The 21,359-nt window shown below is 45.8% G+C and overlaps 1 protein-coding gene across 1 annotated transcript; it reads left to right on the top strand.

Moving 5' to 3' along the window:
• The first annotated feature begins 1,544 nt into the window (after positions 1 to 1,544).
• Positions 1,545 to 21,045, top strand: sntb2 (syntrophin, beta 2). The gene is made up of 7 exons (XM_035156045.2): positions 1,545 to 2,379; positions 13,817 to 14,036; positions 14,341 to 14,551; positions 15,913 to 16,055; positions 16,697 to 16,893; positions 18,001 to 18,191; positions 18,510 to 21,045. Exons 1-7 carry the CDS (start codon positions 1,677 to 1,679, stop codon positions 18,600 to 18,602), a joined length of 1,758 nt encoding a protein of 585 aa, XP_035011936.1. The 5' UTR covers positions 1,545 to 1,676; the 3' UTR covers positions 18,603 to 21,045.
• The last annotated feature ends 314 nt before the right edge of the window (positions 21,046 to 21,359 follow it).

The following is a 21,359-nucleotide window of genomic DNA, read 5'->3' as shown; positions in this document are numbered from 1 at the left end:
TGAGCTCCATGACAACAATCACAAACGTTCCAGGACGTCCTGAATCACTGGGTTCTGAGCTCTCGGCTGCTGAACTTCACTGACGCAGGCGGGTGGAGGCTTCCAGCTTCAACAGGGCTGCTATGGGATTCAAGAAATAGTTTGTGGAAATAGTTTTCTGTCCCTAACTTGAGATATTCATCTTTTTATCTGAACACGACTGTGTCATCAAAACAAATCATCCTGTAATGTTCAGTTTTTGTTGGAAATGTTTTAAAGATCATCTGGAGCTTGTTGAATTGTAGATTTATCCTGATGATCCCACGTGGAACCTTTATCTCCTGCATGTTTCAGCCTGCAGGTCACAGGTCAGATGATCGGTGACACAATGAATGAATCGGTTTATGAATAATAAGAAAATACTTTTCTAATATTTCAGCAGCAGATACAAACAGAGCTGAGTTCACTTTTCACAAATCACCTCTAACTTAATAGAGCATAAGCGGAAGTTGGATTCTTTTGCTTTCAAAATAAAGGCGTGTCAAACTGGTGATTGCTCTCTCTCTTGATTAATGACCCTTTGACATCTAAACATTGAAACTCTGAGTTGCTTTGATCATTTAGTCTGTTAAAACACTTTGTACCTTTATTTTTAAAAGTGCTCTATAGATAAAGTTTATAATTCTATCATCAGACCTTAAAGTCCAGTTTGAAGTTTGCAGTGACTAAAACTTTTAAATGCTGTTTCTTTAACCTCATTTTATAAAACACATTTTAGTCAGGCTTTTACTTGAACTTGTCTACTTATGGTTTTCCTGTTATGATTAATTCAAATTAATTTAATTTCTGTCTGTTTCCACTGTGATAGTCTGTGGCTTTATTTTGAAAGGGCTGATCAGATGTCTTATTTAGTTCTTGTTCTTTTTACAGAAGAAGTGAACAAAAAACTCTCTCTCTCTCTCTCTCTTCTCTCTCTCTCTCTCTCTCTCTCTCTCTTCTCCTGCCTCTCTCTCTCTCTCTCTCTCTCTCTCTCTCCCTCTTCTCCTCCTGCCTCTCTCTCTCTCTCTCTCTCTCTCTCTCTCCTCTCTCTTCTCCTCCTGTCTCTCTCTCTCTCTCTCTCTCTCTCTCTCTCTCTCTTCTCCTCCCTCCCTCCCTCCCTCCCTCCTCTCTCCAGCCCTCCCTCTATTCTTCCTGTAGGGGCCTCCTTCTCTCCCTCTCTCCTCCTCCCTCTCTCCCTCCTCCTCCTCCCTCCCTCCCTCCTCTCTCTCTTTCCTGTAGGCCCCTCCTTCTCTCCCTCCCTCCCTCCCTCCTCTCTCCTCCTCCCTCTCTTCCTCCTCCCTCCCTCCCTCCCTCTCTTCCTGTAGGGGCCTCCTTCTCTCCCTCTCTCCTCCTCCCTCTCTTCTCCTCCCTCTCTCTCTCTCCTCCTCCCTCCCTCTCTTCTTCCTGTAGGGGGCCTCCTTCTCTCCCTCCCTCCTCCTCCCTCTCTCCTCCTCCTTCTCCTCCCCTCCCTCCTCCCCTCCCTCCTCCCTCCCTCCCTCCTCCTCCTCCTCCCTCCTCCTCCCTCTCCCCCGGGCCCGTGTGAGTGGGTGTGTCGAAGCGGGCCAGTGGCTCCGCGTCTCTCCCTGAACCAGGGCCCGAGCAGCGGAGGATTTCAGAGTGAACCCGCCTCCGAGCAGCAGACTAACCGCGGGAGGGGAATGGCGGTCTGGACCCGAGCGGACAAAAACGGTCAACTGGACCTCCTGCTCCGGGACCGCTGGATCCGAGTGTCCGCCGAGCTCACCCGGGAGACGCTGACTCTGACGGCCGAGGCGGAGGCGTCCGGACCGGGGGGGACCCACTGGGACAACTCCTCCGCGGGCCTGCGGAATGGCATCTCCAACGGAAACGACCCGGGGACGAGTCCGGGGAACTCCGGCCGCGGTCCGGACCAACTCCAGAGCCAGAACCCCGGGGGTCGGGGCCGCAGCTCCAGCCCCGGGCGAGGGGGTGTCAGCCGGGGTCAACACGACGGAAACTACAGCCCCGGAAAGTACCCGAACAACGGCACAAACTCTGACTTTGGAAGTCCCGGCTCCAGCTACGGCAGCCCCGGCTCCAGCTTCGGGTCGAGGCAGGGAGACTTCCCCGTGAGCCTGGACGGTTCCTCGGAGGCTGTGCGGAAGGTCCGGGTTGTCAAACAGGAGTCTGGCGGGCTGGGGATCAGTATCAAGGGGGGGCGAGAGAACCGGATGCCTATCCTCATCTCCAAGATCTTCCCGGGGCTGGCCGCCGACCAGAGCCGGGCTCTCCGGGTGGGGGACGCGATCTTGTCGGTGAACGGGAACGACCTCCGGGAGGCGACGCACGACCTGGCGGTGCAGGCGCTGAAGAAGGCGGGGAAAGAGGTGACGCTGGAGGGTGAGTTAGCCAACGCGACAGCGGGGATTTAAGGGCCGAGATTAGGCTGCTGAGGTCCGGGTGCACATCTCTGAGCTGTGGCCCTCTGCACATGGATGTTTGTGGTGAGAGAGAAAACACGAATGATCCAACATCAGCTTTCATACTTTCACCAAACTCACGAGTCACATGTTGCTGTGACACCAGAAGTTATGGTTCATTAAATACAGGAGAAGGATAATAACAGACACGAGAACAGCAGATACATGCAGTGTAATTACACTTTAAACAAGGTAGTGAACACAAAACGTCTGGTTAACAGCAACATAATGATAAAAACAATAACATAAAGCAATGAAACAAATAAAAAGTTCGAGGATAAAAACCCTGAACATCACTAAAGTTGGGTGAACTTTCTCGATCCTCCACACACACAGTGACTTCACTCCAGATACAGAAACAGGAGGAAGAAGAGGCCATACATATCTGAAAGTCTGTGATTGTTGCAAACAGGAAAGCAGCAGAGTTGTGGTCAGACTCGCTGTGTGTTTTGAATCACTGTGGGATGCTGAGGAGAAGAGGTCACTGTAAACGTGAAGAGATGAGATGTGTCTGAACGACTGCGAGGAAGAGGAAGAGGAAGACGTGTGAATGATCCACGTGTTTGCACAGAATACAGTGAAGTACAACCGGGATCCTTCAGCGAGAACGATTAAAGCAGAAGTGCATCAAAGCTCGACTGTAAACAGCAGTGGAACATCCTGAACAGTAATGAAGGAAGTTCAGTTGAAGTAGGCACTTGCCGAGATGAAGTGCACGTGTATGTGACGAGAGCGAATAAACAGGAACTGGGTTTCTACCAGAAGCTGGTGGAGACCAAAGCAGAGCTAACGACACATCTGTTCTGTGTCTGCGGCATGAGCTGAACATACAGCTGTGGAGTAGGACAGAAATGTATATACAATACGTGTCGATACTCAAACCTTTACTTGACCGGATAAACTGCGTCCGTGTCTCAGCAGAGGGTTAGTGGAGTTGTTTGGATGTAAGTCGCCGTTATCGTTCTTAATATTCATGATTCTTTGTCACATGTTGTGGGAAAACGCCTCTGGCTGTCTCTGTTTTGTTCTTAGTTAAATATTGTATTGTATTTACAACATGTTCCTCCGCCCCCAAGTGGTCAACAAGTGGTGGATCCACGCAGCGCTCGCTAACTAGAGGGCTGTGCTGATTGGACAAATTATAACTCATGTATCTACCATATCATCTCAAATAACTAATATAAATACTCTTTATCTTTCTACTTGAACGTGTCTTCTTCTAGGTCCTCAGTCAGACTTTAGCAGTGGTCGGTGACCTCGGGTCAAAATCGTCGTCAGATCATTTGAAAGTTAGAGAAGGACACAGACAGACCGACAGACAGACAGACAGACAGACAGACCGACAGACAGAAGGCCGGAGATTCTCAAGAGTAAATAAAAAAATTGCAATTCAGATTGTGGATAATGATCCTGTGTCAAAAACCTTGTGATAGGATTCTTTGGAAGTACATGTACTTTCCACGTGTCGAACAAAAAGCTGACAAAACTTCGGTTGGTACTTCTTACAAAGTTTTCATACTGCAGACAGGGAGGCTGTCACCACAGAAACGTGTTGGTCAGGAGATGCTGCCTCATTATGGGACTGAGCAGAGCTCCATGGAGATGAGTTCCGGTGCTAAACCGCGCCGAAGGAGAACTTTTCAATCTTTAGAAAAGTGGAAAAAGAGTGAATGGGAGGGAGCGAGGCCGCAGAGCCCTCAGGGTTTGGAAACTTCAGGCCGGGAACAGCTAAATGCAGCGTTTAATGGTTTGGAATGATCACAGGGTGAATACTGACGAGCACGATTTTAGGAGCTAATCGATGTGTGACACATTTCAGCTCCAGTCAAAATGAGGCCTGTTAAAATACACCAGGGTAGAATGTGAGTGACTCTTCAAGCTGATTGGGCTCTGTGTGAAAATGCTGTCTAATACGACCTGATCTAATATCTTCAGCTTTTGTTTTTTCAGGGAGTTGATGGTGATCTCTGACGAGACCAAACATGCACAAGCTGCACAGATTCTAACACAGAGGAGGAGCAGTCGTTAAAGAGGGAAATCAGATTCTTTTCCAATCCGCTGGTTGAATTTGGCCGCAAACGTCCAAATAAAAAAGTTCTCCTTCATCCCTCCGGCTCGGACAGGAGGATGTGCTGCCTCCTCCTCCTCCTCCTCCGCAGTCCAGTCATTAGTGTTCGGAGGAATGTATCAGCTGCTTGTCACTGTTTGTCAGTTTGACGGACTGCGAGCTGTGTTGTTTGTGGACCGGCTCTTCCTCCCAGTTCCCGCTCGGTCTCTGCTTGACTCCCGCCGCCCGAGAAAGAAGTGGCGATCAGTCAGAGTGAGGCTTGAGTTTCCAGAGCGCTGTGCCATGTACACGATACACAAACCCCCAGATATTCTCACAATTAGCTTGGGTGCCCCACATTCCTGACCTCCGCTTGCATGTGCGTATTTAGGCCAAAGGTCAACACAGCCAGCTCCCGGTGGTTTTTCTTGCTGGAGCTGCGTGAGGGAGGAAAAGAGAAACACATCTAAGAATGTGACGGTTGTAATAACGGAGTCAGGACTTGTTTTCAAATCGAGCTCTTGAACAAACCATGACGTTCTGCACATGGCTCTAAAAACCCAGCTTCATTGAATCTTCCTTCAACCCACTAGACTCAATCATTTGTTGTTATCTCAATGACTATTAAAACCACAAATGTCAAATCTACAGTCATATAATCTTATTTCAGGATGATCCAATCTTATTTGTTTTTATCTGAGATGAGATAATCTTGTCAAGCACCGTTTGCACCAGGTTATTAAATTAGTTTGAAGATATTCAGAGTAAACAAGTTAAAAAAAGTTGATTGATGGTTGAGGCTGATATTTGTGTGAAGAGAAACCAGATCCTGCACAGATCAATATTCCTATTGGTGATTTGATCCGGTGACAGTCGTGGCTCATGGTGATGAACTCACAGAGAACAGAGCTTCCCTCAGAGATCTGAGAAGTGTGTTGTTGTTCTTGTCATCTTGACGGATCTTGTCAGTTTGTTAATTTATGAGCCTGGTTTCACTCTCGGAGTCGTTAGCGATGAATGAATGAGCTCCACTTTAACTGCCCCATTAAATGGGACAAAAATAACCCAGACACGGCAACCTTCCGGTTAAAGTCCCCTCCCCCCCCTCCAGCTGACAGACAGGTATAATGTCCCATATTTCCATCTGATGCAGTCTTTTGCAGCGGCGTCTCCCCGGGTCAGTCTGCTGCTCAGAGGACGACGAGCTCTTTGTTTGAGTAATTAGAGGAATAAAAACGCCACATACCAGACTATTGATGAAACGAGCACATTCTGATGAACAACACGTCCTCTCTTTTGTTCTTGGGACAAAACCAGCCGACCGTCCACTGACTGGGTTTGTTGGTGTCTCTTGCGGGGGTGAGATCCGTCGTGCTGCAGTGGACCAGTTTGTCAGCTCTGTCTCAGTATGAACTACTTTGGATATGTAGCTGCAGTGTCTGTGGCTTCCAGTGGTCAGGATAATTATAAGTGAACTTCTGGAATATCACAGAAAATTTGACATATGTATGTGGTGTGTTTGGTGATACCAATATTGGAAGTAAAAAATATCTAATACTGATACTGTAATGTGAAATAATGCAGTTTTTTAAATGGTCTTTCAGTTTGAGAGCAGCACTTATTGATTTCACATTCAGATTTTGCAAAGTTTTCTTTCAGGACCCTGTGAGAGTTGCTCTGCTTGTGCTCAAACGTTGCGCTTGCGCTCCGATATTTTGTTAGTTCCATGGATTTCCTGCGCTCCCACTTTCACCAGGTCCATGCACTCCCACACGGGACTCAAGAAGAAGTTAATGCAACCACAATGAGGGGGGGGGACAATTTCATTTGTCAACACTACCCCTGGTATTGTATTGGTTGTGGAATCTTGACAGACAGAGGAGCAGAGGAGAAATCTGAGAGCAGATGTTTCACATGTGCACAGAAGCAGCGTGAGGAGAAGAGATGAAGCTGGAGCACAGGAAATCTGCATGCAACCAAATATCCGAGTGTAAGCGCACAGTCTGAGCAACAGCAGAGCAAATTCAATCTCCATCGGGGGAGAGTGCACGCTCTTGAATAAATATAGGAAAAGAAACACGTACCTTAGTCACACCATCCTGTCACGTAGGATGTTTGTCTTTGTATTTGTGTAACTGACTCATTAGACTCAGATTGTTAAGTCTCCACCACAACAGTGAACACCCGACTTCTTCCTCTGAGCCTGAACCACCATCAGTCTGTGGCCTCTTTGGGAAAAAGGTTGGCGCATATTGAAATGTGAAACAAAGTAAAACTGACTTCCCAGAGGTTTGTTCTCTGATCCAGGTTAGAGGATAACAGAGGAGGAGGCAGCTGTGACTGAGGAATCGTGAGGAAACTTGTAGTATGTGTGTGAAAGGTGCTTTGTCCACCAAAGTAAGTTGAATTATTTTTCGTCATCTCAAAGCATCTCAAAGCATTTTAACCGGCGTCGGCCCTCATCACCAGAAGCTCTGGAACCTCCTCGTGTTTCCAAGTTGACGTCTTCGTCTTCTACGTGTACGGCTCCTCTTCTTCATCCTGAGATCTTTGTGTTCTTCCAGTTTCACGTCCGTCACGTGTTAGAAACCTCGTCAACACGTCCACTCGCTCACTGTTAATGATCCCGTTGAACTCTCACATGGATATTTTACTGGGGGGCTGCAGGAAAAGTTCCAGAAAATATTAGTGTTCTCACAAACGGAACCTCCAGAACATTGCAGGAACATGTCGATGCTTCAGTGCAGCTCCGCCGACATCTTATCATCATCCATTCACACAATACGGGGTTCAGTGTCTTGTCTGTGGACACTCTGACATGCAGACTTGAGGAGCCGGGGATTGAACCACCGGCCATTTGATTAGTGGACGACCCACTCTATCTCTTGAGCCACAGCTGCCCCCAAGTATGGGATTATAGTATGGGATTATACTGCATGTAGGCGTTTATATTTGAAAAGGGTGCGTCAGGTCGTCTAGATATTCATGTCTGAAAATAGTTTGAGATCAGTGTTGTTGCCTCGACTCTTGACAGAATCAGATGTAGGAAGGATTTGTTGATGCAGAATCTGAGTTTGATTTTGTGTTTAGTTTAAATGGAAGTTTTTAAAGCCTCATGTGGCTGTGAATTGTTGGATATCTGAATAGTTTCTATTAAAATGTTCCAGGCTGTTACAGTACGAGCAGCAGCTTGTCAAAGAGCAGGGTGATGTTCCTGAAACACACCGAGTGGAACGTGGCAGTAAAGAAACATCTTTACCACCAGATTGGATGTGATTCACTGATAAAGTGATTTTTTTAAATGCAAAATAAATTGAAAAACCTTTTATTGTAAAAATAACCAAATGTGGCTTAGCTTGTGTATTAGAACCTGACAAATCAAGTGACCTTATCACGTTGATGTAAATCCATCATAACTATGAAGCAGCCCAGCTCACTGACATGCAACAAACCGGCAAAGGCCGACTGAAACCAGAGATATTAAAGCAGCGTCGTGTTGTTACCCAAACAACCGTCGTCCCGTTGTGTCAGCATGTTGTCGGAGGAAGGTTCGGACAGAACTCAAAGAGTCGCCCGACGCGTCAAACAGCAGCAGAGGTGACGCTCACTGTCGTTGGGATTATCCTTCATGAAGCCGTTTGCTCACTGATGTGGTGCAGAACCAAATCAAAATCTGGATCCAGTGAATTTAAATATGAAATGTCTGAGGTATGCGCTCTATAGAGTCTAGTTTCTATTTATTCAAGTGGGGAAATTCTCTCAATATAATAACAGACCCAGACAAATCAGAGGAAGCTACGTGGAGACTGAATGTACTCAGTCAGTTAGTTAGTGTCGACATCAGACTCGTAGTAAATGAAACGTAGTAGTGAGGATGTAGCATAAGAAAACCAGCAGAAATTTACATTTCTGAAGCTGTAACCAGAGAATATTTGACATCTTTACCTAAAAAGTGACTTTATATTCATTCTTTTCCTGTGGATCATTTCAGCTTTAACCATAAACTTTCCAAACATGATTTGAATTTAAACATCGGCTCATAAATAATAAAGAGTGATTTATAAAATAATGGAAGGATTATATGACAAATTGACCTGCCAGAGAAATGTCCACACACACACACACACACACACACACACACACACACACACACACACACACACACACACACACACACACGGCCCATTGGAGCTGTATTGTGACACATTGTTCTCATTATGTTTCTGGCAGAAACAGATTTTTGAGGGAAGGCGCAGAAAAAGCGAGCGAAACAAGATTAAGAAGGAAAGAACCGAGGTGGGGAGGTAGAACGTCAGGAGGTGTGGGAACAGAGGAAAGAGACGGAGGGAGTGAGGGGGGGTAATGAAGGACAGCAGAGAAAGAGATGGAGAAGGAGGGATGGAAGGGAAGGGGGGTCGAGAGAGGCAGGAGAATAAGAGAGGCATGAGAGAGAGGAGTGGGCCAAACCACAGGGGAATTTCTGGGCAGTTTTAGGGGAAAAATCCAGAGGCCGGGGTCTGGCTTTCTCCTCTGTAAGCTATTATTTTGTTATTTCGGCCTCACTACATGATGTGTGTGTGTGTGTAGTTTTACGAGGCTTTGTGGCGAAACTACGGCCACAACCAAATATGTCAAGTCAGACTCTTCTGCATTCTGCGCTCCTCCTCCTCCTCCTCCTCCTCCTCCTCTTCCTATGAACATTGTCCTCTTTTCCCTCCGTCCATCCTCTACTCAGCGAGGTATGAGGGGAAGCAGATGAACCGGTCTACTGGGACGTCGCTCGGCGTCTCGGGGGAATCTGATCTGCACACATGAATGTGAAATAGTGTGAGCTCTCATACTCCTGAGAGCTCAGAGCTGCTCGTCCGCTGTGGACAGGCCTAATTGTACAAAGAAGAGGTGTAGCTGAGTGACGGGCTTGACCGAGCTAATGGGTTCATGTAACTGCACCAAACCTGAGACACACAGACATGCACTGCAACATAGGAAGCACTAAATCTGTCTGTACTGACGCAAAGAGGAAAGTCATTTGATCAGAGACAGACTGTGGAGAGGAAGACGTTTTGGTTTTGGCAGAAGAAACTGGTAAAAATGTGACTTAGGAAAAGAGGAAAAGTCCTCGTGTCACTGTCACTGTACGAAGAGGAAGTAAAATCCATATGTTTAGGGTCAATTCGCAATTTTTCATTGATTAGTTTTTGCAGATTGAAAGTGGATTTCATGTGCAAGAGTAATTCACTGTCTCTGTAGTTGGTTCAGCAACAGGACGTGAGCCTCTAACCCGTGGAAAGTGGAGAATCTAGTGATTCAGACATAAAGAGCTCGAGCTCCGTGCGACTGAAACCGTTCCCTGTTCCCGGTGCACCCTTTATCTGGTGTGTACTTGACTGAGTCGCTTCCTCATGTCATCTCCTCTGCGCTCACTCACACCGGCAGAGACAGAAAGTGAAACCGAGAAAGAGGAGGTGAACGAGCTGGTGAATCTCCAACTGACAAAAGGTGTGAATTCAGTTTCCCACCGAGGACCGAAAATAGTGAACGATTAGCGCCGCTGCTCCAGGATCAGAGCAGAAGCAGCGGCTGGTTTGTGCTGTGTCAGAGTTTCTGTCTGAGTGTCGTCCTCCTGCTGACCTGAGCTCACTTTACACTTTAACTGTAAACACTCATCACAAGTTACTAGAACCTGAACAGTCTTTAAGTTACCCAATGGGAGAAGGGAGTCTGGAGCCCTGCATGTCGAATCAGAGCTGATAGCTCCACACCACAGGATGACTTGAATCACATTGATGAGCCTGATATGTAATTAGAATAAGATGGTGAATGATATCTAAACATTAGCATGTTAGCGTTGTCATTCAGTATCAAACTCGGATAGAAGCGGCTCCAGTGTCAGTAAATTTAAACAACTTCCAACCTTATCGTTACGAATCTTCAGATTTCAAGTGCTTCATTTGAAACAATAATAAGTCACACACATTGAGTTTTTTATCTCGGTCAACTTGCCGACAGAAGAAATGACGACGTAACAAAGGATCGATCTGTCCGTTGTGTTCTGAGCTGGGAAAAGAATCCACATCCCATGACAATGGCTTTGATTTCTGTGGAAACATCAAAGCCTGAACCAGATCCCAGCCCTTTTAATTCAGGCCGAACAGATGAAGATGAACAGAAGCAGATGTACACTGGTCCTCGGTGCCAACAACTTACACAACACAGCATTCATGAGCCTCATGCCTCACAGGGTTTTCACAACCAAAGCTGTGAAGATATCTGACTGCAAAAATCTGAACGCCATGGCATGAAAAACTCCATAAATAAGAATTACAGAGTCAGAGAAATAGAGAAAATGATTTAAAATAAATAACATAGCAGAAGTTTTCCAAAGGATTGTCCCTTTGGTTTGACTGAGAGACGACAAACTAAATATCTGCTCCTCACTTGTCTTTGTTTACTGACTGAAGTGTGGAGTTACAAGTATGACAGCATTTTATTTATCGTTAAAATAAGTGCTGTGAATGCACCGGAGCAGGTTTTCATCAGGCAGCCGGCTTGTCTACGTGTCCTCATCCAATCAGACTCAAGGAGAGCAGTCAGGTGACCTGTCCTCAGCCCAAAGACCATTCATGAGCAAGAGGACGCAGTGCACGTCTCCTCTGGGTGATAATAGAACAGGCTCGTGCTTTTTACACAGTTTAACTTTATAAAATAACTGCAGGTCATTTAACGTTGTCATCTTCTAATATATAATATAATCTTCTTTTTCCAACGAACATGACGAACGTCACGTTAAATGTGTCGTGTTGGTTTCCCGTCAGGAAGAACCGAGCGTCGGGAACAGAAACCTGGTTCTAAGTTAGAAATGACGAGGACGAGTTGTGGTTCTGCCTCATCGGTTCCTAAACGCAGTAACGCCTGATGTCTACGTGCCTGTGACCTGAATTTTAATTTTCTAATCATTTTTAAAGTAAACAACGTGCTTGAACAATTTTTTTTAATATATTCAATGATGTGTGACTTGGAGCTATAGAGCTAACCCTAAACAAGGACTGACCTATGTGCATCTTACTGGATCAGAAAGTGTGCACGGATGTTGGACATATAACTGGCCCCTCTGTGTAAGTTGTGGGCCCCTGATTCAGGAGAGTCCTAGATCCACCACTGGAGAAAGGGAGGAGCTTGACCGACATGGATTTTTGGGGGAGACACTAATATTAGGGAGTAAAAAGCAGCTGCAGCCTCAGTTCTTCACTTTAACCTCACATCAAACTGGAGTCCACACCAGCAGCCTGCTCAGCCCCCTCTGCCCTTTCTCCAAGTCTGTGGACGGAAAATATCTCAGCTGAACATCTCTGCTGATTATTAGTTTTGCAGTGTTGACGTCCACACACACACACACACACACACACACACACACACACACACACACACACACACACACACACACACACACACACACACACACACACACACACACACACACACACACAGCAACACAAGGATTCACCAATGCTCTCACTCTCACTTAAGTTTGCAGAAATGATCCCAGACCTTGTTGGTGTGGGCTCTGTGGTTGTGAGGAGGAGGCCCAGGGAGGTGGGGATCAATTTCTTGACTTGTTGCCTCAGCATTACCACCAGCACCGCGCTTCCCTCTGACTCATACACAACGTAATGTACACACAGGCCGGCGTGCACGGTGCAGACGTGCACGGTGTAGCTCTGTAAACTGTGCATATACGGCTCAGTCATTAAATCTGCATCTCTCTCTCTCTCTGAGATCATTTGAGAGTCGTGCCCGAGCACATTACTTTAGACTTGCATCATATTGTTTTCACGCACACACACACACACACACACACACACACACACACACACACACACATTTCACAAACCTAATATCTCCTCACTTCTTGAGTCTTGTCTCAAGTTTCATAAAGAGCGAACCAACCCAATGATCCAACACACACACACACACACACACACACACACACACACACACACACACAAAGAGAAATGGACATGTCATGTACAAGGGATGATAAAAGTGTGTGTGTGTGTGTGTGTGTGTGTTGTGTGTGTGTGTGTGTGTGTGTGTCTGTGTGTGTCTGTGAGTGTCTGTGAGGCCTGGCCGTGTACGAGGCCTCAGGACCAAATTTGGAAAGTGGATCCACCACAGTGGAGCAGGAGTCATTCTTTAACAAACATCTGCCAAACACAGCTGCACAGCCAAGTCCACTCTGTTTTTGTAGATGATGTCACACGTGTCCTTATGGGACCTCCTGGAAGATGAGCAGCAACTCTTCAGATTCTGAGTTCTTCCGTCCTTTTATTTTTGGAAAGTTTACTGTATCTGTAATTAGGTGTGTTTAAAACTTCAGCTCAGACAAACACTCGACCTCTTTCCCAACCGGGTTTAAAAAGTCTAACCCTGCCCGGGCCCACGAGCGTATTTAAACGCAGATGAGATTCGGACTTCTTCCAGGAAACATCCAGAGTGTTTCCTCATGGCTCAGTTCACGGCCGATCTCACCGTACATCCTGAGTGACAGGGTGTTATTGGCTGGAGTCCCACAGCTGGTCAAACTGTCCACACACTGTTTGCTCTCAGATATGGAACAGCCGTCTCCTGCTGTGGGTCGGCCTGTGGCTGCTGCAGCCAAACACACGTTACGAGTAATTATGACCTGAAGGATCATCTGAGGATCTGTGTTTTAGTGAAGAGGAGGAGGACTGATGGACAATGAAGAGTCTATTCATTCAGAATTATCTTGACTTTTAGGGAATGATTCGTTTCTCAGAGTCACTGGAACTGGAAGTGAATCAAGCGCACCTAAAGATCAGAACGTCTGTAATTGTACAAAACTTTGTAGGTATTAAACATTTGCCCCTGAGATTCTAGGTCATAAGTTAAAACGCTGTAACTGCTTCATATGACGTGTATGTGTATAATAGGGACACAGAGCGTTTGCAATTAGGGCTCAAAGACTCCGGAGTGAAATGCCTCAGGAAATATTATTCATATTATTGCCATTATTATTCTACACGTGTGTTTTCTGTTGTGTAGCTTTGTATTGTAACCATTGGTTTTCTTGCTCTGCAGCACTTTGTGTGAAATTATAATTATAATTATGATGCTGGATAATCTCTGAGCCCACACACACACACACACACACACACACACACACACACACACACCATCAGGGGGCGATCTGGGGTCCAGTGTCTCACCCTTCAATGGTTGGTGATCAAACCCCCGACCTCCTGATCAGTGGACCACTGTGACATCTATCCTCTTCTCTCCTCCTCTCTAGTGAAGTACATCCGCGAGGTCTCTCCGCTCTTCAAGAAGCCGTCCTTGGTGGCCGACCTGCCGTGGGACGGCGTCCGGCCGCAGTCGCCCAGCTACAGCGGCAGCGAGGACTCGGGGTCGCCCAAACACAGCGGCTCCTCCTCGTCCAAAGACAGAAAGGTCATCAGCCTGAGGATGTGCTTCATCAGCAGGAACCTCACGATGCCAGATCTGGAGAACAGGTCTGATACGAGACTCCTCCGTGTTTGTGTTGAGAGAAATAGCTGAGTATGTGGGAGCTAGGGTGTGGTTGTGTGTGTGTGTGTGTGTGTGTGTGTGTGTGTGGTTGTGGTTGTGTGTGTGTGTGTGTGTGTGTGTGTGTGTGCGTGTGGTCCTACCTCTGTTCCTTTGATTGGAATGTTTGCTCTGGGAGATAATGAGCATTAAAACATTCTCTTTGAGGTTATTAAATAAATGAGCAATATGAAAAACAGTCAGCAACACGTGGAACTGGAAAGAACTTAAACAAAGTGTGTTTCTCTTCAGACTCCTGGAGCTCCACTCCCCCGACGGCCAGCACACGGTGGTGCTGCGCTGCAAAGACGGCCCCTCCGCCAGCTCCTGGTTCACCGCCATCCACACCAACATCGCCGCCCTGCTGCCACAGACCCTGGCTCACATCAACGCCTACCTGGGGGCCTCGTCCTCGACCTCCACACACCCCCACCTCAAACACATCGGCTGGTTGGCTGAGCAGGTAACTTCAGCAGCATGTGACAAAGTGTTTCTCTGTCACACGTACTCTCACACTCCAGGGTTCAGTATCATGCCCCCGGACACTGGAGAAGTCGGGGATTGAACCACTGACCCGCTGATCAGTGGACAACTCGCTTTACCTCCTCAGCCCTGAATGAGACGTTTTGCCTTCCCTTGTGCGGAGCTGTCATTTCTACCATCTTATATTTAGTCATTGGTCCTGACCAGTTTGTGAAACATGTTTATTCTCTTGCTGAGTCGTAGAATGAGAAGAATCATGCTAAATGCTAAATGCTAAGCCTGAGCTAACTGAGCACAAACGAGACTCCAAACGTAAAACCAACTCAGCTCATGAATGAACACGCGTCTCATTTGTTTAATCTGTGTGACTAATCCTTGTTTTACAGCCGGCTGTTTGCTGGAACCTTTTCAGGACACTTCCTGGCAAGTCTCTGCCGTGTCTCTGCCGTGTCTCTGCCGTGTCTCTGACATGTCCCTGCCGTGTCTCTGACGTGTCCCTGCACACAAACCATAAAAAGTGATAGTATATTGTAGAAGTGTTTGAGGACGACTCACTAATGACGAGGAATAATTCTGAAGTATCAACACAGGACGAGAGAACACAACATTACAGACACACACGTTTACAACCGGGACTGAACTAGTGCAGTGAAATGTGTTACAGGTCACTGGGGGCAGATTCATTAATATCAGCTAATTCATTATATTCTTCCAAGATAATTACACTGTAATGTTTATTTATCAGCTTGTGTTTAAAGGGTCGAATGTGTCACTGAAACACGTGTTTCTCTCAGGAGGAATTAACATCAGTGGTTTTGTAGTCACACACAGTGGAAGTTTCCGTTGCATTACACTGTTTCCTGTGGAGCCCACCTGCACACACACACACACACACACACACACACACACACACACACACACACACACACACACACACACACTCGCCCAGTTCTTACCACGATGCTGTCGTGTCTTCAGATCTGAAACTTAGGGTGTTTTTTTTTTACTTAACGTTGAAACATATCTTCTCACTGATGAAACTGTGTGTTGAAGGAATCCTTCACATCGATCTTTCACTGTGCATCAGACAAAATAACAGATATAAAATGAGAAGCATCCGAGGTGTGGCCCAGAGCCTGTGCGCTCTGTATTTACATTTCATTGCTTTTGTATTTTCTATTTACTCTCTGTTTCTCATGTGTATTTCTTCTTTCTTGGTCAACTGTGGTTGTTATAAACATGGTAAATAGACTTTGACATGCACCATTTCTAAACGGCTCTTGGATGCGGAGTGGTCGGGGAACGGGATGTGTGACGTCTCCTCCTGACTTTCTTCTTCAGGTGCAGCTGGAGGGCGGACGGCAGCAGTACCGACCGCTGGTCATGGCTCTGACGGAGAAGGACATCCTGCTGTTTGAGTCGGTGCCGTGGAACAGAGAGTCTTGGTCCATGCCTCTGCTCACACACCCACTGTTAGCCACCAGGTGAAGATAAGAGACCTCACACTCCTTCGCATAACTGCAGTGTTTCAGTTTCTATTTATGTTGAAATGCTTCGTGATTGGGACGTTATTTACTTCTCACCCACATATGTGGAGTTTAACAGTTTCTAAGTTTAAAAAGAAAGTGGAACCAAAGTTATTGTGGGAAGAGGTTTTATCTACGCAAATGTGACAAATGAAACTTGGGGGACTTCAGCAGGGAACCGAAAAAACCTCATGAAAAACACTCAGTTCCTCCTATTTATCCAAAAAGGACCTGAGCCAATTCTTCGTCATTTCCTTTTACATTAACCATGTTGGAGTGCAGGGATCTACCTATAAACAGCATCCACTTCAATTTAAACATATGAAACACATAATCATTTATTTGATGTGGTCGTAGTCGAAGTGGATAAGAGCGGCCGCCAGGTCGAATTACATCTTTGGACTGATCCACAAACAGTTTGAGGAACATCAACATGTCGTCTATCAGGGATGAAGACGAAGGCAGCAAAGTAAAATCCTGATAGAGAACTGACAACAATAATGTTGAGTTACCTCGATGTGAAACCGTCACTTCACCCATCGGACATCAGAGCTCCTGTATTTTCATGTCTCTCTCTCTCTCTCTCTCCCCCCCCCCAGACTGGTCCACTCTGGCAGTGCACGGGAATCTCCCGCCCAGGGGGCAGACCTGGTGTTCGCCACTCGGACGGGCACGGGCCGGGGCATCGAGTCGCACATCTTTCGAGTGGAGACCCACTGGGATCTTTCTTCGTGGACGCGAGCGCTCGTGCAGGGAGCGCACGCCGCCGCCGAGCTCATCAAAGAGGTCTCTATCGGTGAGTGGGCTGTCATCGCCCCGACGACACGGAGGGCAGGTGTTGGGTTGTCTGGACTTTGACCGGTCACAGCTCTACAATCAAGCAACAGTGCAAACTATGAGTTAGAGATCTTTAATGTCATTGAACGAAGTGTAAAACAGACATTTGGATCATTATGAAACTGTGGCAGGAGGAATTGGACGATAGTGAGCCGCCGTCATCCAGGTTATTTATGGGAAACAGGGAATTTGGTTTAGTTTTTGTTTCATAAAGTGTCAGTGTGATTTGTGTCAGCACCACAGACTGAATACAGATGGACGACGCATCTCCACTTCCTGCCACGATCCTAAAGTGAAGCCAGAACATCCTGGATACAGGGGCTGCCATCTTGTGCCAATGATCTTTATCTTGATCTTTCTAGACACAAAGTCCATCTATTGGTCAGAACATCAACCAGAGGATTTGTCTTTTTTCTAGAGAAAACAATTGTTTACAAAGTAAATCCTGTAAACCTAGTATTTATTTTTGAAGATCGATTTACAGACAGACTTGTAAGCGAACAGATCAGAAAACTGTGAGTGGGACAGGAAGCTCCCGACAGAAACTGTTTCACCAGCAGCTCTGTAGGAAAATCCGAGGAGAATGTTTCCACTCAGAACAATCGTTGGCTGCTGGAGCGGCACTGGAACTCTGCCTTTTTCTCCTCCTCCCGTCCTGCAGCCACACAAACACACAGTTGTGCAGGAACATTCGGGCCTTTCAGGTTACAGCGAGGCACGAATGCTTTCGGATCAAATGACCTCACAGATAAAGCTGCACCAGCCGGGGTTTTCATATAAAACAGACGCGTGTCGTGGAGTATTTGGTTCATTCAGATCCTCTAGAGTCACTTTGTCTGAGGAAGTTATTATTAGGGTTCTCAATATTATTATTAACAGACATCCACTGTCACTGGGTGGGATTTAGTTAATAAAGGAAGTTTACAAAACCCAGAACTCACTGGTGGGACCACATATCAGGCCTGGAAACTGGTCCCCAGGAGGAGCTGGAGCGCATGGCTTCATGCCTCATGCACCCCCCCCCACCCCTATACACACACCTGTTTCTCTCCCCCTCTTGTTCCAGGCTGCACGTTGAACCGGCAGGACGTTCGGCTGACGCTGCACTACGAGAAGGGCTTCACCGTGACGAGAGAGCCGGTCGACCCGTCGGGCGGCGCCGTGCTGTACAGATACCCCTACGAGAAGCTTAAAATGTCTGCTGACGATGGAATACGCAACCTTTACCTTGACTTCGGGGGTCCAGAGGGAGAAATGGTGAGTTACACCTGTGAAAAAGGTTTTCTATAAACTGTCACATGACTTCTCACCTTTTCAGGCTCCCACCAGAAACAAAGTTTAGTGTGAAACTGAGTCTTTACAGCTTTGATTATTGATAATGTGGCTGTTTGATCCAGAGGTGATGTCATTAATTAAATAAACTGAGACGCAAATAGCAGCAAAATCCTCACAGTGCGAATAAAGATGATCTTAACTAACAATCAATCCTTTTTTTAAATCTTTGTGTTGGTGCTTGTCCCTTCTGCCCTTGCTCTCTTCCTGCCTCACCCTTTCCTCCTCCCTTCCACCCTCCAGGTGTTTGACCTCCACTCTGGTCCAAAGCCCGTGGTGTTCGTCCTCCACTCCTTCCTGTCGGCCAAGCTCACTCGCATGGGCCTGCTGACGTGAAGCGACCGGCGACGGCAGCGTGGCTGAGAGGACGGGCCCAGGCAGAGCGAGGGGGGGGGGGCCCTGAGATGCCCAGGAGATGCTGATAAAGAAGGGAGGGGGGGTGTTAACGTCTTATATTTTCCAGTTTCTCCATTCACGGCTGCAGTTTGGCCTGAGGTGGCGCTGCAGGGAAGGTTCAACCCAGGAGTTGCGTTGTTGATTGTCTCAAAAAATGTGCCTTCTCCTCCAGCTTCTCCTTGACCTCCTGCGAGAACAGTAGGCGGCACTTTGCTGCAAGTCAGTTACAATACACAAAGCTGCAGTATTAAAAGTCTCATAGGACTCAGAGTTTTAACTTGATAAATTCCATCAACATTATTTTGTAAAAGAAGCACACGAGCAAAGATGCTGTGACGTTAGAGACGCCGTCACCAGTGAAACTTCCAGCAAAGTGTTGCTCAGAATATTAAGGACGTTTTTTTCACACAACGAAAACACAGACAAGCACAGATTGGTGAACGCTCCCTGTTTTCTACTCTATGCCTATCATTCCTCGACAGCCTTCTAATGTACTTTGGGCTCTTTTTAATGTGTCTCTGTGGTGACGTGTGCGCGACGTTTTAGAGTCAGAATGCAGTTAAAGGAGCAGAGATTGTGTGTCTGTGTGTGTGTCTGTCTGTGTGTGTGTGTGTGTGTTGGCTTGATAGTGTGCCTGCTGTCTGACAGACTCACCTTTTAGCACATTATCTCAAACTACTGTTGTAATCAGGATCGCCGACTGTGCCTTTCCACACGTAGTCAGAGACGCTCTGATTTTCTTTTCCTTTTATTTCTTACAATAAGAGAATTTGAAGCTTTTCAACATGCACGAGCTGAAAGTTTTACTCTTAGAGTTTATACAACATGACTTTGTTTTTATGTCATCCGCGTAAATCTCCCGATAGCACGACTTCCCGACGTTGAATCCGACGAGAGCGCGTGTCACCTCCATCTCATTCCACTTTCCTTCAGCTTACTCGTCTCTTCGTACCATTTGACAGGACGGCTTCTCTGGCCGAGGACAGTTCAACAGGTTTTATTTCAAGGTGACAGAGGTACCTGGCTTTTAATATTCTAAACGTTATCAGCCATTATCGTCCAAATATATACAAAGATCGTGAGAAACGGGCCGAGATGGAAACAAAAGAAAACCAAACTTTAGCAGGAAATACGTTCTGCTGCTTGTAGACAGGGTACGTCAGAGAAAACAGATTTAGTGCTGTAGTCATATTCTTATTTCTGTTCACATCTCTGAAAGAAAAGCAAAAAACACGTCAAACCTTCACATAGGATAACTCAAAGTTCCCTTTTCTGAGATAAACCTGCTGCTTCAGTATTATTATCATGAGAAATAATTCATTCCATTCCATTTTCTGCATCAAGGGACCAATTTGATAAACGAAGCTCTGAGATTTGATTCTATTTTATATGCGAGTCTGACAAGTTTGCGAATAGAAGTAAAGGAAGCAAAGGAAAAGGAAGAGGTGTAACCGACAGATAAATTATTTAAAATGTGAACGTTAATCATGAAAACGTTTTGTGAGAGTAACAACAAAAGTAACATTTAACATCATTAAAACTACGAGAGCTGATTGTAAAATGATCGGTTTCTAGCCCACATGAACGTACAGTGAGCATTGAACCACTGCAACAGGAAAACTCTCCTGTCCTCAGATGAGAATCCTGTTTTGGACTCTGATGTTCTTATGATGGTTTAACAACTTATATGTTTTTATTAAAATGTTTTGCTTGTTTTGAAAGCAAGAAATGTGTAACCATATAGTTCATAGAGCTATATTTAGCTCTTCCAGCCTACAGTTAATCACTGGCTGCGTTACAAGAGAAGCAGATTTACTTCTTATAAAACACACACGTGCAGAAGGTTTGAGGGTTTGAGTTTTATTTGGCCTGAAATGAAGTTTTCTTACTGCAACAGTGAAGTGTTGTATTCCATCATCCTACATCCTTCTTTACTTCACTTTTCATGTCATATTAATCCTGTTTCTCACCCGCTGCATAGATCTGATTGTCTGAAGTGAGTCAGACTTCAGGCCGTCCCCCTTTGAGCTTGATGCACTAATCAGTCGAAGCCCTTTTCTACCTGTGAATGTAAACCTCCTCCTCCCAGTGACTCTTTTTTATTCTCCTGCCTCTGTATTCCTGACTTGGTGGCTATCCTGTCTATGCAAAGCAAAGCTTCAAAGAAGGGTTTTTCTGAACCAAAGGTTAAAAACATTCTGTGGCAGCTTGCGTCCAACACAATCATTAAACGGAAAAGTCACAATAGGATAAAATGCTGCTGCAACAACCTGTCATATGCAAAGTATTTTAGACTTCCTTCCAAGTTACAGTATAAAATGTATGATAGCAATGTAATAACCTCAAGTGTAAATATCCACCAATAAAACTGTTATGAATTATAGTTGAGTCTGTTTATGTGGTTTGTTGTGATGATTAGAAAATAATGAGGTCTTAATGTTTATTAAGCTGATTTATTTTATTGTGGGTTTGCAATTGTTCCAACAACAACATGGCCACTAGATGACAGCAGCTGCAGAACCTACAAACCTCTCAAAGCACCACAACACAGGAAGTGCTTCAGAATCAGAAATACTTGAAATATGTTCAAACCAAGACTTACAATAAATAAATACTAATAAAGGAAGAATAAAAACAACCATATTAATTAAGGAGATAAAATAATACAATTTAAAGTATGGAAAAATACTTAAATGT

This window comes from Hippoglossus stenolepis, chromosome 5 (assembly GCF_022539355.2).
Source record: "Hippoglossus stenolepis isolate QCI-W04-F060 chromosome 5, HSTE1.2, whole genome shotgun sequence".
Taxonomy (NCBI): domain Eukaryota; kingdom Metazoa; phylum Chordata; class Actinopteri; order Pleuronectiformes; family Pleuronectidae; genus Hippoglossus; species Hippoglossus stenolepis.
Note: the sequence above shows the minus strand (reverse complement) of the source record. Positions and strands in the feature narration are given on the sequence as shown.